This window comes from Eschrichtius robustus, chromosome 19 (genome assembly GCF_028021215.1).
Source record: "Eschrichtius robustus isolate mEscRob2 chromosome 19, mEscRob2.pri, whole genome shotgun sequence".
Lineage (NCBI taxonomy): Eukaryota > Metazoa > Chordata > Mammalia > Artiodactyla > Eschrichtiidae > Eschrichtius > Eschrichtius robustus.
Genome location: NC_090842.1, coordinates 676,573 through 694,423, shown reverse-complemented (window position 1 = coordinate 694,423; position 17,851 = coordinate 676,573). Strand labels below are relative to the sequence as shown.

Below are 17,851 nucleotides of genomic sequence, written 5' to 3'. Positions count from 1 at the left end.
TGAACTGCCCATGTCACACGTGCAGTGAGGAGGCTCCAGGCAGGACGGCCACCCAGACTGGGAGGGGACGTCTGATTTTACTCTAAGTGTTGGCAACTAACTAAAAAACGTGAAAAGTCATGATCTGACTCTCGGGACAAGTCTGAGCACGGACTCAGCACATCGTGAAAATGCATAAAACATAGAACAGAGCAGTGTTTTATATGCTGATTAGTAAAGTACTCACACAGCAGGTTTGAGGACTATTAAAGTAATCGTGGAGAAGAGGTAATCAGGAGCAAAATAATTGAAAAATGGAAAGAGTAACAAAGCCTGGAAATGCTGGGAAATCTCCTGGGTTCCCAGGAGAGAGCCAAGGCCCAGGTGGCCTCACCCCATGTTACTCTGAAGCAAACCTGACACCCCAACGTTTGGTCCCCAAGTACCTGGATGCGCCTCCACAGAACCAAGGAGAGCAAGTGGAGGGTCCTGCGGGGGCAGGCATGACAGGCAAGGTCTCCCTGGCTGGGACTCCGAGGACCCCCTCCCCTCAGACCCGGAGGTGGCATGGGTCCCACAGGAAGGGCCTCATCTTCAGAGGACTTCTAGTGCTTTCCAGCTCCTGATGTCACCACAATGGCAAAGGATCACTGGGCCTCCGGGGGCGACCAGCATACCTGGGACCACTCAGCCGGCAGGCCCACCTCCAGAACTTACCAGCAGCTCACTGCCTTGTGTGCTGCGGACCCCTCCTGTATCCCGGCCGCCAAAGCTTCGAGCGCGGCTGAGGCAGAAAAGAGACAGACACACATCATCACCGTCCATCATAAACAGCCCCGACCAAGTGCTTCTGGGCAAGTCAGGTAACGGACACCTTGCCATCACAGGCCTCCTAGGCCCCCGAACCCCCCCGACGCACAAGCCCTGCAAGATCCCAAGTGTCTCAGTGGTACCAGACTTAAGCCTTGAAAATCAAGCACAATATGTAGGCAAGAAAATGCTTCCCTAATGAACCATTCAACTGGTCACCACTGCTGCTCTGGAGATCAAATGTGAAGCCACCAAAACTGACAGCAGGAGAAAAACAAGTAAGTTGGTGAGTTTAGACCCAATCACAACCGTGAAAGAGGCCTGCCAGGAGCAGCACTGAGCTGGAAAGGCGGCGAACCGCAGGAATCCCTAACCAGCAAGGGAGGCCATTTACAACGTGGGCCACAGAGCCACTCACAAGCCAGCATCCTCTCGAGAACAGCAACGGCCACCTGTGGGGACAGAACACTGCAGTTACACAGGGGCACAAGCGAGCCAGCTGTCACCCCAAAGTAAAACAAGACTCGACTTTACAAAGAGCTCGTCTCCAGATTCCCCCTCAGGCACAGCCCAGGATCTGGGCCGTGGGGAGGGCTGTACCCTCGTGGGCCGTGGGGAAGGCTGTACCCTCGAGAGCCGTGGGGGAGAGACCACCACCCAGGCCCGTGCCCTCACATCTGCACTCAGGGGCGCCCTGTGGTGACAGCAAAGCGGACTTCCCCGTATAGAGCTGACAACTACAGCGTGGGTCCCTCGTGCTGCAGCCGCTGCCCCACGAGGCCTGGTGTCCTCCCACCTGGGTCATCCACTCCGGCTCCACGGTTCCTCTCACATCCACGTTCTTCTGGAATGCCCTCAAAACAAGCATTTGCACAAAATCTGAAAGCCACAAAACCAAAGCATTTACATACACTGTGGTCTCTGAACAGCCGTGAATCACACAGACCACCAGCTTCAGAGGGGCCGGCAGGGTGAGGACCTGCACGGAGCTGGGGGGACACCGGCTCCTGGCCCCAGGGAGCCCACCGACCACACCACCAAACCCAGCCAAGCAGAGCCTCTTCCCCGAGCCACAGTCCACGCGAAAAGGAAACACAATCCATCAAGTTTATAGGAAGGATTTTCTCACTGAAAACAAAAAAGTATCGTCTAAGGGTTTTACGTGGCCTTCCTCTCAGCCAATCTCCTACACCAACCATACACGGACGGTTCTAGGGCCCGGAAGCATTACATTGTGGGGAATGAGGCAGGAAATGGACTCATACCTTCTGAAAAGGTTACGACCAATGGGACTGAAATTAAAAAGATTTTGTCAAATTTCAATTTAAACTTAATCTGGGACCAGATTACAGGATTCAGGAATTGGAAATAATTCACATCACCAAGAAAGTTTTAGGAAAAAGGAATGCACATTTTGCAAAGGAAAACAGTCCACAAGCCAACTAACTGTAGGGAACCCCTCCCCTTGAGGTTTCCGTTTACTTGTGGACTGCATTCCTTCGGCATGACCGGTGACGGCGGGCCTGCTGACTCGGAGAGAACGGGAAGGTGCCAGAAGAACAGGGTGTGGCGCTGCCCAGGCGTCCACAGCAGGGCAGCCCTGCTCACCCAAAGTCCCCACATTCAGATAAGGATTCCTGCCCAAGCTCCCACTTTGCTTCTCCCGGGCACCTTGTAAAACCACTGCCTAGAATTGAGCCGTGGAAAGCCAGTGGCCAGGGTACAAGCACTGGTGCCTTCCGCTGTGCTCTCTCCCGCTCGCTTGTGACCTGGACGGAGGACGGCCCATCCCCAGCTCCCTGGGATCTGTAAATAACCAACCTGTGACCCTACGTCCTTTGCACATTGTCTAGGAGCTGCGTCTTCAGTCAAATCAGCCCTGGACTCTCGCTTCCCCGAAGTGGGAGCTGGGATGCCGGGGGAGCCACCTGCCTCTGCTCGCAGGTCACAAGGTACACATCCTTAACACACCAGCTCCGGCCCAACCCATCGGGTCAACAGGCTGACATTTGCACACAACTCAAGTTCAACGCAAACCCACAACGACAGGTACAGACTGCAATGACTTCCTGTTGGAGTGTGTGGGCCGCTCTGCTTCCCACAGATCGTCACAGCAGAAAGCATTCCCACTGGTCTAAAGCAATTGTACCCAAGAACCCACCACTGCCGTGAACTTACCAGAAAGCATAGCCCTGGCGACGTCGGCGTGCTGACAGGGTGCCTCTGTCTGCTCACACAGCAGGCGCAGGTCCCTGGAGAGCCAGGCCACCACGGCCTGAGAGTCGGCATGGCTGGGGGCACAAGCACACAGCTCACCTGACCCCATTATTCCACTTTCTTTCACACTCACTCCACTGACAGCAAGCTGGCGACTACCTCAGCCTTCCCGTCCCAAGTCACAACGGGGCCAGCAGATGTACAAGGGGCATCAGGAATGGCTGCCACTGATGTTAAAAATCATCACTTTTTTCAAATAGTTTATTTATTTGGAGTAGCTTACTGTTCTTGGGGGAAAAAAGAAATTTCAGTAATAACAAATAGTGAGAGTAGCGATCATGGGCTCTAGATGTCAGCAATGCAGCAGCCCTGCAGGACAGCCCATGTCTGGGTGCAGAGCAGCGGGGTGGGGGAGCCCTCACACGCCTCCCCTGTCAGATTTTTATTTCCCTGGAGAATAAGGATGATGAGCATCTTTTCACGTGCTTGGCTATCTGTAAATCTTCTTTAGAGAAACATCTACTGAAATCCTTCGTCCATTTTTTAATTGGATTATTTTTCTTCTTGTTAAAGTTTAAGAATTCTTTTATTCTAGATACTAGGTTCTTATCAGATACATGATTTGCAAACAATTTGTATGCATTGTCTTTTCATTGTTCTGATAGGGACGACACACTAAAGTTTTAAAACTTGATGAGGCCTAAATGACCTATTTTTTCTTTTGTTGCATGAGTTTTCGGTGTCATAGCCAAGAAACCCCTGCCTGATCCAAGGTCATGTAGACTTACCCTCAGATCTTCTTCTAGGAGGTTTATGGTTTTAGCCCTTAGGTTTAGGTCTCTGATGCACTGAGTTAGTTGCCATCTGTAGTGTGAGGTAGGGTCCAACACCATTCTTTTGCATGTAGATGTCCAGTGGTCCCAGCACCACTGTTGAAAAGACTGTTTTTCCCCATTAAATGGTCTTAGCACCGTTGTCAAAAATCAACTGACCATAAACGTATGAGTTTACATCTGGATCCTCAATCCTACTGTTTATCTATATGTCAATTCTTATGCCAGGACCGCACTGTCTTGATAATTACAGTCTTGTAGTAAGCTCTAAAAACCGGATGTGGGGACTTCCCTGGCAGTCCAGTGGTTAGGACTCCACGCTTCCACTGCAGGTGCACAGGTTCGACCCCTGGTTGGGGAACTAAGATCCTGCATGCCGCATGGCATGGCCAAAAATAATTAATTAATTAATTAATTAAAATAAAAACAGGATGTGTGAATCTTCCAATTTTTTTCCTTCTTTCTGAATAATTTTTGGCTATTCAGGGTCCCTTGCATTTCCATATCAATATTAGGACAAGCTTGTCAATGTCTTTAAAAATGCCGGCTGAGATTTTGAAGGATCCTGACTGAGTTCACAGATCACATTGGGGAGCAGTGCCATCTTGACAATATTAAGTCTTCTAATCCACGGATATGGAACGTCTATTTATTTAGGTCTTAATTTCTTTCAATGATGCTTTATATAGGGCTTCCCTGGTGGCGCAGTGGTTAAGAATCCACCTGCCAATGCAGGGGACACGGGTTTGGGCCCTGGTCTGGGAAGATCCCACATGCCATGGAGCAACTAAGCCCGTGCGCCACAACTACTGAGCCTGTGCTCTAGAGCCCTCAAGCAACAACTGCTGAGCCTGTGCGCCACAACTACGGAAGCCCGTGCGCCTAGAGACTGTGCTCCGCAACAAGAGAAGCCACCGCAATGAGAAGCTCACGCACCGCAACAAAGAGCAGACCCCACTCACCGCAACTAGAGAAAGCCCGTGTGCAGCAACGAAGACCCAATGCAGCCAAAAATAAAGAAATTAATAAATTTATTTTAAAAAAATGATGCTTTATAGTTTTCAGTGCACAAGTCTTGTTCTTGTTTAACTTTATTCCTAATTTACTCTTTTTGATGTGTTATTAGATGAAATTACTTCTTAATTTCACCTTCAGGTTGTGCACTGTTATCATACAAAAATACAAGTGATTTTTGTGTATTGGTCTTGCATCCTGCCACCACACAGAACTCACTTACGGCTCCAGAACTTTTTTATGCTGTGGATTTCTCGGGATTTTCTGTATGGAAGATCATGTCATCTGCAGAGTTTTACTTCTTCCACTCCAATCTGGATGCCTTTTTCTTTCCCCCTTGCCTAATTCCCTGGCTAGAAACTCCAGTGATGTTGAACAGAAGTGTTAAGAACATTCCTGATCATATGAGAGCCTTCAGTCTCATGACATTGATGTGAGCTGTGGGTTTTTCACAGATGACCTTTATCAGGTTGAAAAGTTCCCGCTACTCCCAGCTTGCTGAGTTTTTATCATGAAATAGTATCAGACTTTGTCAATTGCTTTCTGCTTCTATTAAGACTGTCCTTTTATTAGATATGTTAATTAATTTTCAGATGTTAAACCAACCTTGCATTTTGGGGATACATCTCCCTTATTATGGTGTTTAGACCTTTCATATGTTGCTGGATCCAGTTTGCAAGTATTTTGTTGAGAATTTTTGCATCTATATTCATTAGAGACATTGGTCTGTAGTTTTGTTTTGTGACGTCTCTGTCCAGCTTTGATATCAGGGTATTACTGGCCTTGTGGAGTAAGGTGGGAAGTGTTCCAGCCTTCTTTATTTTCTGGAAGAATTTATGAAGGGATAGCACATTTCCTCTTTAAGTCCTTGGCAGAGTTCACAAGAGAAGCCAGGCCCTGAGATTTTCCTTGTGGGAAGCCTTTATATTATTAGTAACTCAGTTTCCTTTCTTGTTACAGATCTATTCAGTTCTTTTCTTTTCAAGCCGGTGCAGTCTTTTGCATTTTTCTGGAAATTCATCCATTTTATCTGTTTTCTAATTTATTGGCAAAAAATTGTTCACAAGGACTTCCCTGGTGGTGCAGTGGTTAAGAATCCGCCTGCCAATGCAGGGGACACGGTTCAAGCCCTGGTCCGGGAAGATCCCACATGCCACAGAGAAACTAGGCCCGCGTGCCTAGAGCCCGTGCTCCACAACAAGAGACGCCACCGCAACGAGAAGCCTGTGCACCACAACGAAGAGTAGCCCCCTCTCGCCGCAACTAGAGAAAGCCTGCGCGCAGCAACCAAGACCCAATGCAGCCAATAATTAATTAATTAATTAATTTTTAAAAAATTGTTCACAGTATTACCTTAAAATGCTTTTAATTTCTGTACGGTCAGCAGTGATAACCTTTCTTTCATTTTGATTTTAACCATTTATGTCTTTTTTTCATGCTAAGTCTAGCTAAAGGTTTATCAATTTTGCTAACCTTTTCAAAGCCCTTTTCTTTTTTTCATTGATTTTCTCTATTATCTTTCCTATCTCATTGATTTCTGCTCTAATTGTTATTATTTCCTTCCTTCTGCTTGCTCTGGGTTTGGTTTGCTTTTCTCTCTCTAGTTTCTTACGGTCAAAGTTTAAGTCACTGATTTGAGGTCATTCTTTTTTCTCATGTAGGTTTTTGCAGCTATAAATTTCCCTCTAAGCACTACTTTAGCAGCATCTCATAAATTTTCATGTGTTGTTCTCCTTTTCATTTGTCTTGAGGTATTTTCTAATTTCCCTTGTGATTTGTTTGGCTGACCCATTGATTATTTAAAAGTGTATTGCTGGGTTTCCCTGGTGGCGCAGTGATTAAGAATCCGCCTGCCAACACAGGGGACACGGGTTCGAGCCCTGGTCTGGGAAGATCCCACATGCCGCGGAGCAACCAAGCCTGTGCGCCACAACTACTGAGCCTGCGCTCTAGAGCCCACAAGCCACAACTACTGAGCCCAAGTGCCATAACTACTGCAGCCCGCACGCCTAGAGCCCATGCTCTGCAACAAGAGAAGCCACCACAATGAGAAGCACGCACACCGCAACGAAGAGTAGCCCCCGCTCACTGCAACTAAAGAAAGGCCTCACGCAGCAACGAAGACCCAACGTAGCCAAAGATAAAAATAAATAAATAAATTTATTTAAAAAAAAAAAAAGTCTACTGCTTGATTCCCAATATTGTGGATTTCCCAAATTTTCTTCTGTTGATTCTATTCAGTTCCTTTGTGGCTCGAGAACATGCTTTGTATGGTTTCAACGCTTTTAAACTTATTCCAACTTGGTTTATGGCCTGAACCGTGTGACCTATCCTGGAGCTGGGCACCACTGGGTGGGACGGTCTGCGGGCGTCAGGTACGTCAGCTGCGAGTGGGGCTCTCTCTTGTCTCCGGGTCGTTGCTGGTCTGAGCAGGTGATCCACCCGTTACTGAAAGTGGGGGACTGAAGGCTCCAATGATCATAGTTGAAAGTCCATCTCTCCCTTCAACTGTCAGGTTTTGCTTTATGTACCTGGTGCCCTGACATCAGGCGTGTATGCTAGGAGATACGGTTTTCACGTAGTCAAACTGATCAATCTTTCATGACTTCTGGATGTGACCCACGTGTCATGCCATCACTGGTTTCAATACAGCATTTTCAACTGTGCTTGACAGTCCCCCAAACTAGACATTCTCTATTTTCCCTGACCAGAGAATAAACACGTAAACCTCCAGCCTTCTGTCAACCAGGGGAGGAGTGATTGCCTGGCTGCCTACAGCAGAGAAGACAATCCACCTACAGCTCCAAATGCTTCTCACGTGTGTTCTCAGTCAGCTCATTCTGAGCCCTCCTCCCCTTCACTCCCTCACCCAGAGGCACCGGGCGCCATCGCACCGCCAGCTCACTTGCTAAGTCATTCACCACCAGCCCCTCCGCCTCCTGCTTCTCCTCCCCTAGACTCTCCCAACCTTATGGGGTTATTCCTTTTATAAAACCCCCTTTCTGACTCTTGGTGGGATTTCAGGAGGTAAGAGTTGCACACATTCTATCAACCATATTTACCTGAATGTCTCTCTTTTAGTTTTTAAAAATACTTTATCGCATTGTATATCTCATACAAAGAAAACATTACCAAGTCTGTGCATGATGAAGACTTCAATTATAACAAATGTTCTCTTTAAATAATAAAGCAACTGCTTCTCTGGGTGATTTTTGGCTTTACATATAAATAAATCATACTAGATTAGAAAAAAATAAATTATGTAATATTAATTAAATTTCATGTTACATAAAATTTTAATTTTTAATTTAAATGTTCAATTTACTTTAATGGTAAATAATCACTGGTATACCTTTCCAGCAGCTCTTGGAGGCTTACAATGTTTTGAACATGAAGGCGCCACACAGCTTCAAGCAGCAAAGAATTCTGCAGAAAATCACAGAAACTATGAGTCCTTCACGCACACATTATCCTACAAGACGTTCAGCCTGTGTGCTTAACCACGTACTCTCCTGAAGACCAAGCCTCCCAACACTCACATCACCACCTTCACCCCCCACCACTGCCACCATCATTCCCAGGTTCAGGCTCAGGCTTGCTCTCTGCCCAGCCTCTAGCTTAGTCCACTTCCAGGTCTTTCTCCACTATGGCCAACACAAGATTCCAAAATGTAACTGGCCAGGCCAATCTCTCCTCTTCTTTAGAACCCTTCCGTGGCTCCTCCCAGCTTTCAGGACAAAGTTCAGACTCTCGTCTGTCCTCCCAGGGAGGCCCTCCAGGCTATAGCACTGATGCGCCCACCCCCTCGAACAGGGAGCCCCAGTCGGACTCGGCCCCAACGCCCACAGTGCCCTCCTCTTCACCCAGGAACTCATGCCTCACACTCCACGCAACTTCCTTCCAGGAAGCCCTTCCTAACCACCCAATCAGCCATGGCCGCCCACCCTTCTCTGCTACCTGCAAACACTGGGACCATCCCAATCCACGTGCATTTAGCTAGTTACCAACGGGCGCAGGGGCCATACCAACGCCTGACAATCAACTGAGCTCTACACTGTATGCTGGATAAAAGGGGGGAAAAAACCATGAATGCACCATTATCTTGGTTTTTTTCTTTCCTTCTTCTATATACTTAACTGATCTCATTTAGTAACTAAGCGATAACTTTCAACTGTTCAAAAATCAGTAAATCAACTACATTCCAACATAAAATTAAAATTAAAGGGACTTCCCTGGTGGCGAAGTGGTTAAGAATCTACCTGCTAATGCAGGGGACACGGGTTGAATCCCTGGTCTGGGAAGATCCCACATGCCTTGGAGCAACTGAGCCCGTGCGCCACAGCTACTGAGCTTGCGCTCTAGATCCCGCGAGCCACAACTACTGAGCCCACGCGCCGCAACTACTGAAGCCTGCGCGCCTAGAGCCCGTGCTCCGCAACAAGAGAAGCCACCTCAATAAGAAGCCCGTGCACCACAGCGAAGAGTAGCCCCCACTCGCCGCAACTAGAGAAAGCCCGCGCATAGCAACGTAGACCCAACGCAGCCAAAAATAAATACATAAAATAAATAAATTTATAAAATTAAAAAAAAATCTATAGGCCTACTGAATTCAAAATGTTTTAAAACCGAACAGATAAGGGAATTCCCTGGCAGTCCAGCAGTTAAGACTCCACTTGCTCCCAATGCAGGGGGCCCGGGTTCAATCCCTGATAGGGGAACTAAGATCCCAAAAGCCACGCAGCACGGCCAAAAAAAAAAGAAGGATTTTAAATCACTTTAAATCACATTTTTCTAGTTTACTATGCTATCCTGGGAAATTGTTCATCATAATATACCTAAGAAAGCAAAACACGGTGTTTCTGTGCATAGTCTATTCTAATAAATATTGCTAATGATGGGTGAATATTGACAAGTATGGTGATTGACGGTCCTTCTTTCCCAACCACAGAGACACCCCAGTCTCTGTAATTAATGCAATGCTTGCTGGAATTCCTAACAAAACATGGGGATTTTACTGGCTCCACCAAAATCAACAGGACACTGCTTGAAAACCCTAGAGTCAGAGTTACAATCTCAACTTTACCTGTACTTTCCATAATTCTTGACAGAAGGAAAGACGGGAAAACATGCTTTGTGCTAATAAATTCTGAGCGATCTCAAACAAGGAAGACAGTTTCTTCTGAAAAGAGAGATTAAATCTTTTCTAAGAAACGGTATTAAATGTCCAATTTTCCCAAACAGCTGAACAGCAACTCGTGCTGCGTCTTACCCTCTGGTCTGGCGTCATCAGCACCTTGGGAGGGGGACCTGCATCTGCTTCACACACCTGCACGAGGCCAGAGGCCACCACCTGGCTGGACAGGACGGCTGCTGGAACACCCAGCTGCGCAGCTTGGTCCCGCAAAGCAGAGCCTTAAAGATGAGACAAAACACAGACACACACAACAAAATGTACAACTGAAGTAGATTGGTTAAATGCCTTCTCCGAAGCTCTAGCACCACAGAAAATTGCCTTTTGAAAGGGAGAAGAGATCTGGGGGGAAACACGAGGTATGAAAGTAAGACGACTTCAGTCTAATTGAAGAAGCTCACAAGAATCAGGGCAGCACCTGAAGCCCATGGTTGCATATACACATCTGTGCATTTTGTATGACAAAAACAAGGGAGCTTGGCAGATACATTCTGACCAAGAACTTTAGCAACTCTTTCCAAAGGAGCACAATCAACTGAGAACTTTTAACAAATTTCAGTTTTTTATAGTCACCACTCCCACAACCGTACGTTGATGTTTGACTGGACACGGGGTCTGGCTTCCTGATGCCAGCCACACACATGGTGGGCATCGCATGCCACAGGTGTGCCCGGTCCCTGGGCTGCCAGGTGGAAGCCGGGCCCACAGGCAGCCACCCGCCTCCTGAGGATCAGCCCCTGGTCTGCACTCAATAAAAGGAGAAATGCTGGGCAGCCTGGAAATAGATGATGCCAACAAGAAAATTGTTTTCTAGTTTATGTGACTTCCAAAACTAATTTAAAAAAACCAGGAAACTGTATCACATGCCCATTACCTTCAAGGCTTGAAACACAGACCACTACAGAAGTGAAAACATGTGCAATAGTTGTAAAGGTTCCAAGTGACAGTACTAGATACTATCCACCACTGTGGTCAAGAAATAACTCATGGGGCTTCCCTGGTGCCGCAGTGGTTGGGAGTCTGCCTGCCAATGCAGGGGACATGGGTTCGAGCCCTGGTCTGGGAAAAGCCTACATGCCGCAGAGCAACTAGGCCCATGAGCCACAACTACTGAGCCTGCGCGTCTGGAGCCTGTGCTCCGCAAAAGAAGAGGCCACGATAGTGAGAGGCCCGCGCACCGCGATGAAGAGTGGCCCCCGCTCGCCGCAACTGGAGAAAGCCCTCGCACAGAAACAAAGACCCAACACAGCCATAAATAAATAAATAAATAAATAAATAAATAATTTTTAAAAATCTTAAAAAAAGAAATAACTCATGATAGAAATGTAGAAAATGCTCATTTCTAGCCATTTATTTCCAATTTGTATCTATGGGAAAGTTTATCCCTGTTTTTATTTACAAGGCTTTTATTTTTATACAAATATGAATATGTGTGGTAGCCACTACCTTCAGCAGGAAAAACAACTGAAAAATTCATGAGTTGAGAGTCTACTTATATTTCTGTGGTCAAGGTGAAGAGCTTCTTATCTAAGTTCTCATGCTCTGATCCAAAAGTCCACACAAGGAAGCGTGTGGCTGAGCTGGTTCCCTGCACCCCGCACAGTCTGCGAAATCCAAGTACAATTCCGGCCGAGAGAAGCAGCACCGTGACCTTGAGGGATCAGCTGCCAACGCAAGCCTGGGGTGCAAGGTTATCAGAGTAGAAATTTAAAACAAATTAGTGGATTAGTTAATACAGTCGTCCCTCAGTATTCCAGAGGGATTGGTTCCAGGGCCGCCCGTGGATACCAATATCCGCAGCTGCTCAAGTTCCTTACACAAGATGGCGTACTGTTTGTATATAACCTACACACATCCTCCAGGACACTTTAAATCATCTCTAGATTACTTATAATACCTAAAGCAATGTAAATGCTGTGTAAATAGTTGCTGGCACACAGCAAATTCAAGTTTTGCTTTTTGGAACTTTGTGGAATTCTTTTCCCCCCTGAATATTTCCATCCAAGGTTGGTTTAATCCACAGATGTGGGACCCATGGATCCAGAGGGCCGACTGCATCTTTCTGAAATGACAGTCATTACATAATAAAAATGTGAAAGACCAGAAAATAACTTATTTTTGTTATTCCCACAGAACTCTCCCTGTCTTCGTATTCTCAAAGTGGGGCGGGGGACCTAGAAACATACAAGCAGACCTTGATTTATCGCACTTTGTAGAGACTGCCTTTTTTTACAAACTGAAGGCCTGTGGTGACCCTGCACCCAGCAAGTCTATCAGCACCATTTTTCCAACAGCACTTGGTGTCTCTGTGTCACATTTTGGTAATTCTCACAATATCTCAAGCTTTTTCGTTATTATCACATTTGTCATGGTATTTGTGATGCGCGATCCCCGATGTCACCACTGTAACTGTTTTGGGGCATCACAAACTACACCCATAGATGATGGTGAACTTAATCCACAAACATCCTGTGCGTGCTGACTGCTCCACCTCCCGGCCGCTCCCGTCTCTCTCTGTCTCCTCGGGCCTCCCTCTTCCCTGAGACACAATACTGAAATTAGGCCAATTAATAACCCTACAGTGGCCTCTAAGTGTTCCAGTGAAAAGAAGAGTTGCACATCTCTCACTTTAAATCAAAAGCTAGAAATGACTTAGCGAGGAAGGCACGTCAAAAGCTGAGACAGACCTAAAGCCTCTTGCACCAAACAGTTAGCCAAGCTGCGAAGCCGAAGGAAAAGTTCTTGAAGGAAATTAAAAGTGCTACTTCAGTGAACACATGAATGATAAGGAAGCCAAACAGGCTTATTGCTGATATGGAAAAAGTTTGAGTGGTCTGGACAGAAGATCACACCAGCCAAAACATTCCCTTCAGCCAAAGCCTGATCCAGGGCCAGGCCCTAACTCTCTTCAATTCTATGAGGGATGAGAAAGGGGAGGAAGCCACAAAAGCAAAGTCTGAAGCCAGCAGGAGTTGGTTCATGAGGTTGCAGGACAGAAGCCGTCTCCACAGCACGAAAGTGCCAGGTGAAGCAGCAGGTGCTGATGGAGAAGCTGCAGCAGGTTCTCCAGAAGCTCTAGCTCAGATCACCCATGAAGGTGACTACACTGAACCACAGATCTTCAATGTAGAGGAAACAGCCTTCTACTGGAAGAAGATGCCATCCAGGACTTTCATAGCCAGAGAGGAGAAGTCAATGTCTGGCTTCAAAGAAGAGGTTGACTCTCTTGTTAGGGGCTAATGCAGCTGGTGACTAAGTTGAAGCCAATTCTCATTTACCATCTGAACATCCTTGGGCCCTTAAGAATTATGGTAAATCAACTCTGCCTGTGCTCTAAAAAAATGGAAAAACAAACCTGTATGACAGTACATCTGTTGACAACATGGTTTATTGACTATTTTAAGCCCACCGTTGAGACCTACTTCTCAGGAAAAAAAGATTCCTTTCAACTGCTCGTTGACAATGCACCTGGTCACCCGAGAGCTCTGTTGGAGATGGACAATGAGATTCATGCTGTTTTCATGGCTGCTGACCCAACACCCACCCTGCAACCCATGGATCAAGGAAGAATTTCAACTTTCTACTCTTATCATTTAAATAATACACTTCGTAAGGCTATAGCTGCCGTAGATGGTGACTGCTCTGGTGAATCTGGGCAAAGTGAATTGATGGCCTTCTGGAAAAGATTCACCATTCTAGATGCCATTAAGAACATTTGTGATTCATGGGAAGGATGTATCAAAATCAAAATGTTGACATTAACAGGAATGGGGAAGAAGTTGACTCCAGCCATCATGGATGACTTGGAGAGGTTCAAAAATGCAGTGAAGGAAGTAACTACAGATGTGGAGGACATAGTAAGAGAACTAGAATTAAAAGTGGAGCCTGAACACCATTTGCAATAACCTAAGCGACGTAAGTGTCCATCGACAGGTGAATGGGTAAAGAAGATGTGGTAAATATACTCAATGGAATATGACTCAGTCATAAAAAAGAATGAAATAATGCCATTTGCAGCAACATGGATGCACCTAAAGATTATCAAAGTGAGTGAAGTCAGACAAATGTGGTATGATATCACTTACATGTGGAATCTAAAAAAATGATACAAATGAACCTATTTACAAAACAAAAACGGACTCACAGACATAGAAAACTTACGGTTACCAAAGGGGAAAGGGGGGCAAGGTGGGACAAATTAGGAGTTTGGGATTAAAATACACACACTACTATATATAAAACAGATAAACAGGGACTTCTGGCAGTCCGGTGGTTAAGATTTCGCCTTCCAATGCAGGGGATGCGGGTTCAATCACTGGTTGGGGAGCTAAGATCCCACATGCCTTGGGGCCAAAAAACCAAAACATAATACAGAAAAAATATTGTAACAAATTCAAGAAAGACTTTAAAAATGATCCACGTCAGGGACTTTCCTGGTGGCACAATGGTTAAGAATCCACCTGCCAAGATGAGCCAGTTTGCAGGGCAGAAGTTGAGACACAGATGTAGAGAATGGACATAGGGACACCAAGGGGGGAAAACTGCGGTGAGGTGGGGATGGTGGTGTGCTGAATTGGGCGATTGGGATTGACATGTATACAGCGATGTGTATAAAATTGATGCCTAATAAGAACCTGCAGTATAAAACAAACAAACAAACAAACAAAAAAAAAGAATCCACCTGCCAATGCAGGGGACATGGGTTCGAGCCCTGGTCTGGGAAGATCCCACATGCCACGGAGCAAGTAAGCCCGTGCACCACAACTACTGAGCCTGCGCTGTAGAGCCTGTGAGCCACAACTACTGAGCCCACGTGCCAGAACTACTGAAGCCCATGCGCCTAGAGCCCATGCTCCACAACAAGAGAAGCCACCACGATGAGAAGCCCACACACGGCAACGAAGAGTAGCCCCCGCTCGCCGCAACTAGAGAAAGCCCATGCGCAGCAACGAAGACCCAACGCAGCCAAAAATAAATACATAAAAACAAATTTAATTAAAAAAAAATGGTCCACATCAAAAAATCTTAAACAAAAACCAAAAAAACACAGATAAACAAGGACCTACTGTATAGCACAGGGAACTATATTGGATGTCTTGTAATACCCTATAATGGAAAAGAATCTGAAAAAGTGTATCTAGAGAGAGAGAGAGAGAGAGAGAGCTATCTATATATGTATAACTGAATCACTTTGTTATACACCTGAAACATTGTTAAGTCAACTATACTTCAATGTAAAAAATTACAGAAATTGAAAAAAAAAGAGTAGAGCCTGAAGATGTGACTGAATTGCTGCAACCTCATGATAAAATATGAAGGATGAGGAGTTGCGTCCTGTGTCTGAGCAAAGGATGTGGTTTCTTGAGATTGAACATACTCCTTGTGAAGATGCCAGGAAGACTGCTGAAATGACAACAAAGGATTTAGACTATTACATAAACTTAGTTGACAAAGCAGCAGCAGGGTTTGAAAAGACTGACTCCAGTTTTGAAAGTTCTACGGTGGGTAAAATGCTATCAGCCGGCATTGCAGGCCACAGAGAGAGGATCTGTGAAAGGAAGATACAGCAGACTTCACTGCTGTCTTGTTTTAAGAAATGGCCGCAGCCCCCCAGCCTTCAGCAACCTCCACTCTGGTCAGTCAGCAGCCATCAACACTGAGGGAAGACCCTCCACCAGCAAAAAGATTAAGGCTCTCTGAAGGTTAGATGATGGTTAGCATCTTTAGCCATAAAGTAGCTTTTTGAATTTTAATAATAAGAGCATTTTTTAATTAAGGTATGTACATTTTTTTTAGACATAATGCTGTTGTACACTTAGTAGACTACAGTATTTATTGTGTAAACGTAAAGTTTATATGCATCAGGAAACCGAAACATTCGTGGGACTTGCTTTCCTGCAATATCCGCTTTCTAGCAGTGGTCTGAACCCAAACCACAGTCTCCCCAGGTCAGCCTGTATCTCTGGCTGCTTGCTGCACTTCCCTGCCCAGCAGAGCCTGTTCTCACCACTTCCAGAAACGAGGGGCACGTTTCTGTCCCGTTTTTCCAAGGGTAACTTTGGTTCCTACTGCTTCTGAGTCCCATGCTGACTCACTGTTTTTAAACAAGAGCCTCATAACAAGCCTCAAGCAAGTCACAAAAACCTGTGGCTGGTGACCACACATATAAGCAGAAAACCATTACCTGGGGGAATTTACACATCTGCTTGTTATAAGCAAATCAAAGTCACTTTACATACAGCAGAAACTAACACAACATTGCAAAGCAACTATACTGCAGTAAAAAATTTTTTAAAAAGTCACTTAACATAAAGCTCTTCCATAACTCAATCTGTTAAGAAAATGAAGCTCTAACTTACCTATCAATGAACTGGAAAGGTCAGTGTGGGCCCCAGGACCATCATAATCAATCAACCGGCTGAGACACAGCTGTTTACGGGGAGGACCGTCTACCTGGAAACCAAACACCAAGCGCTCCATTTTAAAATTCAAGCCACGTCCTGAAAACAACCAAAGTGTACACAGTGCTTGCCCACTGCGCTATTCCCAAATGTTCTGAGGTACAAAAGCATTTTAAAAGGTGAAACTTACGGAAGCCTTTGAGAACTACCAGATTCCTCTCCGGACTGTTTTACCTCCAAATAGATACATGCTCCCGGTTACTTTTCTCACCTGGACGGCAAACTTAATGGGTGCTTCTCCCAGATACTCATGAGGCTTGCCAGGTGTCCCTTCATGAAGACGACGCTTGGCTGGGCTCACAAACCCCAAACCCAAATGTGCTCGCGAAGGCGAAACCAACCGCCACTCACCTCAAGCACGAGGTCGCCCAGGTTTAGGTGTCTCCTCAAGAGGCGCACAGCCGACTCCCCGACCTTCGGCTCACCTTCAGGACCCAGCTGCTGCCTCCTGACCCTTCCCGCTAGGGGAGAAAATCAGTTTCAAAAAATTACAGCACTCTTTAAAAACTCAGGCAAGGAGACACCGTGACACCCTGTACCCCTGGAGGGGACGCAGCCGGGAATGTCGCTTCCATGGGCTTCCTGCCGAAACCACACAAGCTTAATCTAATCCCGAGACACATCAGACACATCCAACTGAGGGCCACTCCTCCAAACACCCAGGTCGGGAAGACCCAGGAACTGCCACCCTCTGGAGAAGACCGAGGAGACGGGAGTAACTGCCACGCGGGAGACTGGTCAGAAAAAGGACATTATGGGGAAAACTGGTGAAATCTGAGTAAAGTGTAGCTTAGCTGGCAGGATGATACCAACGCTAGTTTCTTGGGATTGATCCTTTCAAAGAGGTTACGCGACTCTGGGGCCAAGCTGAGCTGCAGTTACCGTCATCCAGGCTACTGGGGGCGGGGGGCGGTGAATCTTAACTCCCTACCTTCTGGAACCACCCCTCTTGGCCACTCGTTGGACAGAGTGGACAGAGGGCTGCCAGGAGGGGACAGCTCGGGGCGGGGGTCGGGGATGAGGGGGGGACGGGTCGGCGTGAGGCGGGGACAGGCCGGGAGTCGGGCGTGAGGCGGGAACGGGTCGGCGTGAGGCGGGAACGGGTCGGCGTGAGGCGAGGACAGGCCGGGCGTCGGGGGTGAGTGGGGGACGGGCCGCGGTCGGGGCTCAGTGAGGGGGGGACGGCCACGGGCCGAAGGAAGCTGGGGGGGGAAGGGGTCTTGGAGCCCCGCGCCCACCTACCCAGCAGCTCGACCCAGGCCCTCCTGCGGCCCCCGTGCCCCGGGTCCGAGGCAGCGCCCCGCGCCCGGGAGGCCGACATGTCGCGAACGAACCACGGCCGACGT

At 46.9% G+C, this 17,851-nt stretch overlaps 1 protein-coding gene across 10 annotated transcripts in view; it reads right to left on the bottom strand.

Moving 5' to 3' along the window:
- The window catches only part of FANCA (FA complementation group A), a 50,693-nt gene extending 32,842 nt beyond the window's left edge, over positions 1-17,851 (bottom strand). For all 10 annotated transcript variants that reach the window (XR_011071445.1, XM_068528413.1, XM_068528414.1 and 7 more), the window contains exons 1-10: positions 17,748-17,851; positions 16,857-16,966; positions 16,404-16,497; positions 10,123-10,265; positions 9,937-10,032; positions 8,206-8,279; positions 2,968-3,080; positions 1,586-1,668; positions 1,208-1,241; positions 697-763 (exon numbers count right to left, since the gene is read on the bottom strand). Coding sequence is in view for 9 of the 10 variants with exons in the window: in XM_068528413.1 (XP_068384514.1) it covers positions 697-763; positions 1,208-1,241; positions 1,586-1,668; positions 2,968-3,080; positions 8,206-8,279; positions 9,937-10,032; positions 10,123-10,265; positions 16,404-16,497; positions 16,857-16,966; positions 17,748-17,826 (893 nt within the window). In the remaining variant the exon portion in view is untranslated. The remainder of the gene's footprint in view (positions 1-696; positions 764-1,207; positions 1,242-1,585; positions 1,669-2,967; positions 3,081-8,205; positions 8,280-9,936; positions 10,033-10,122; positions 10,266-16,403; positions 16,498-16,856; positions 16,967-17,747) is intronic.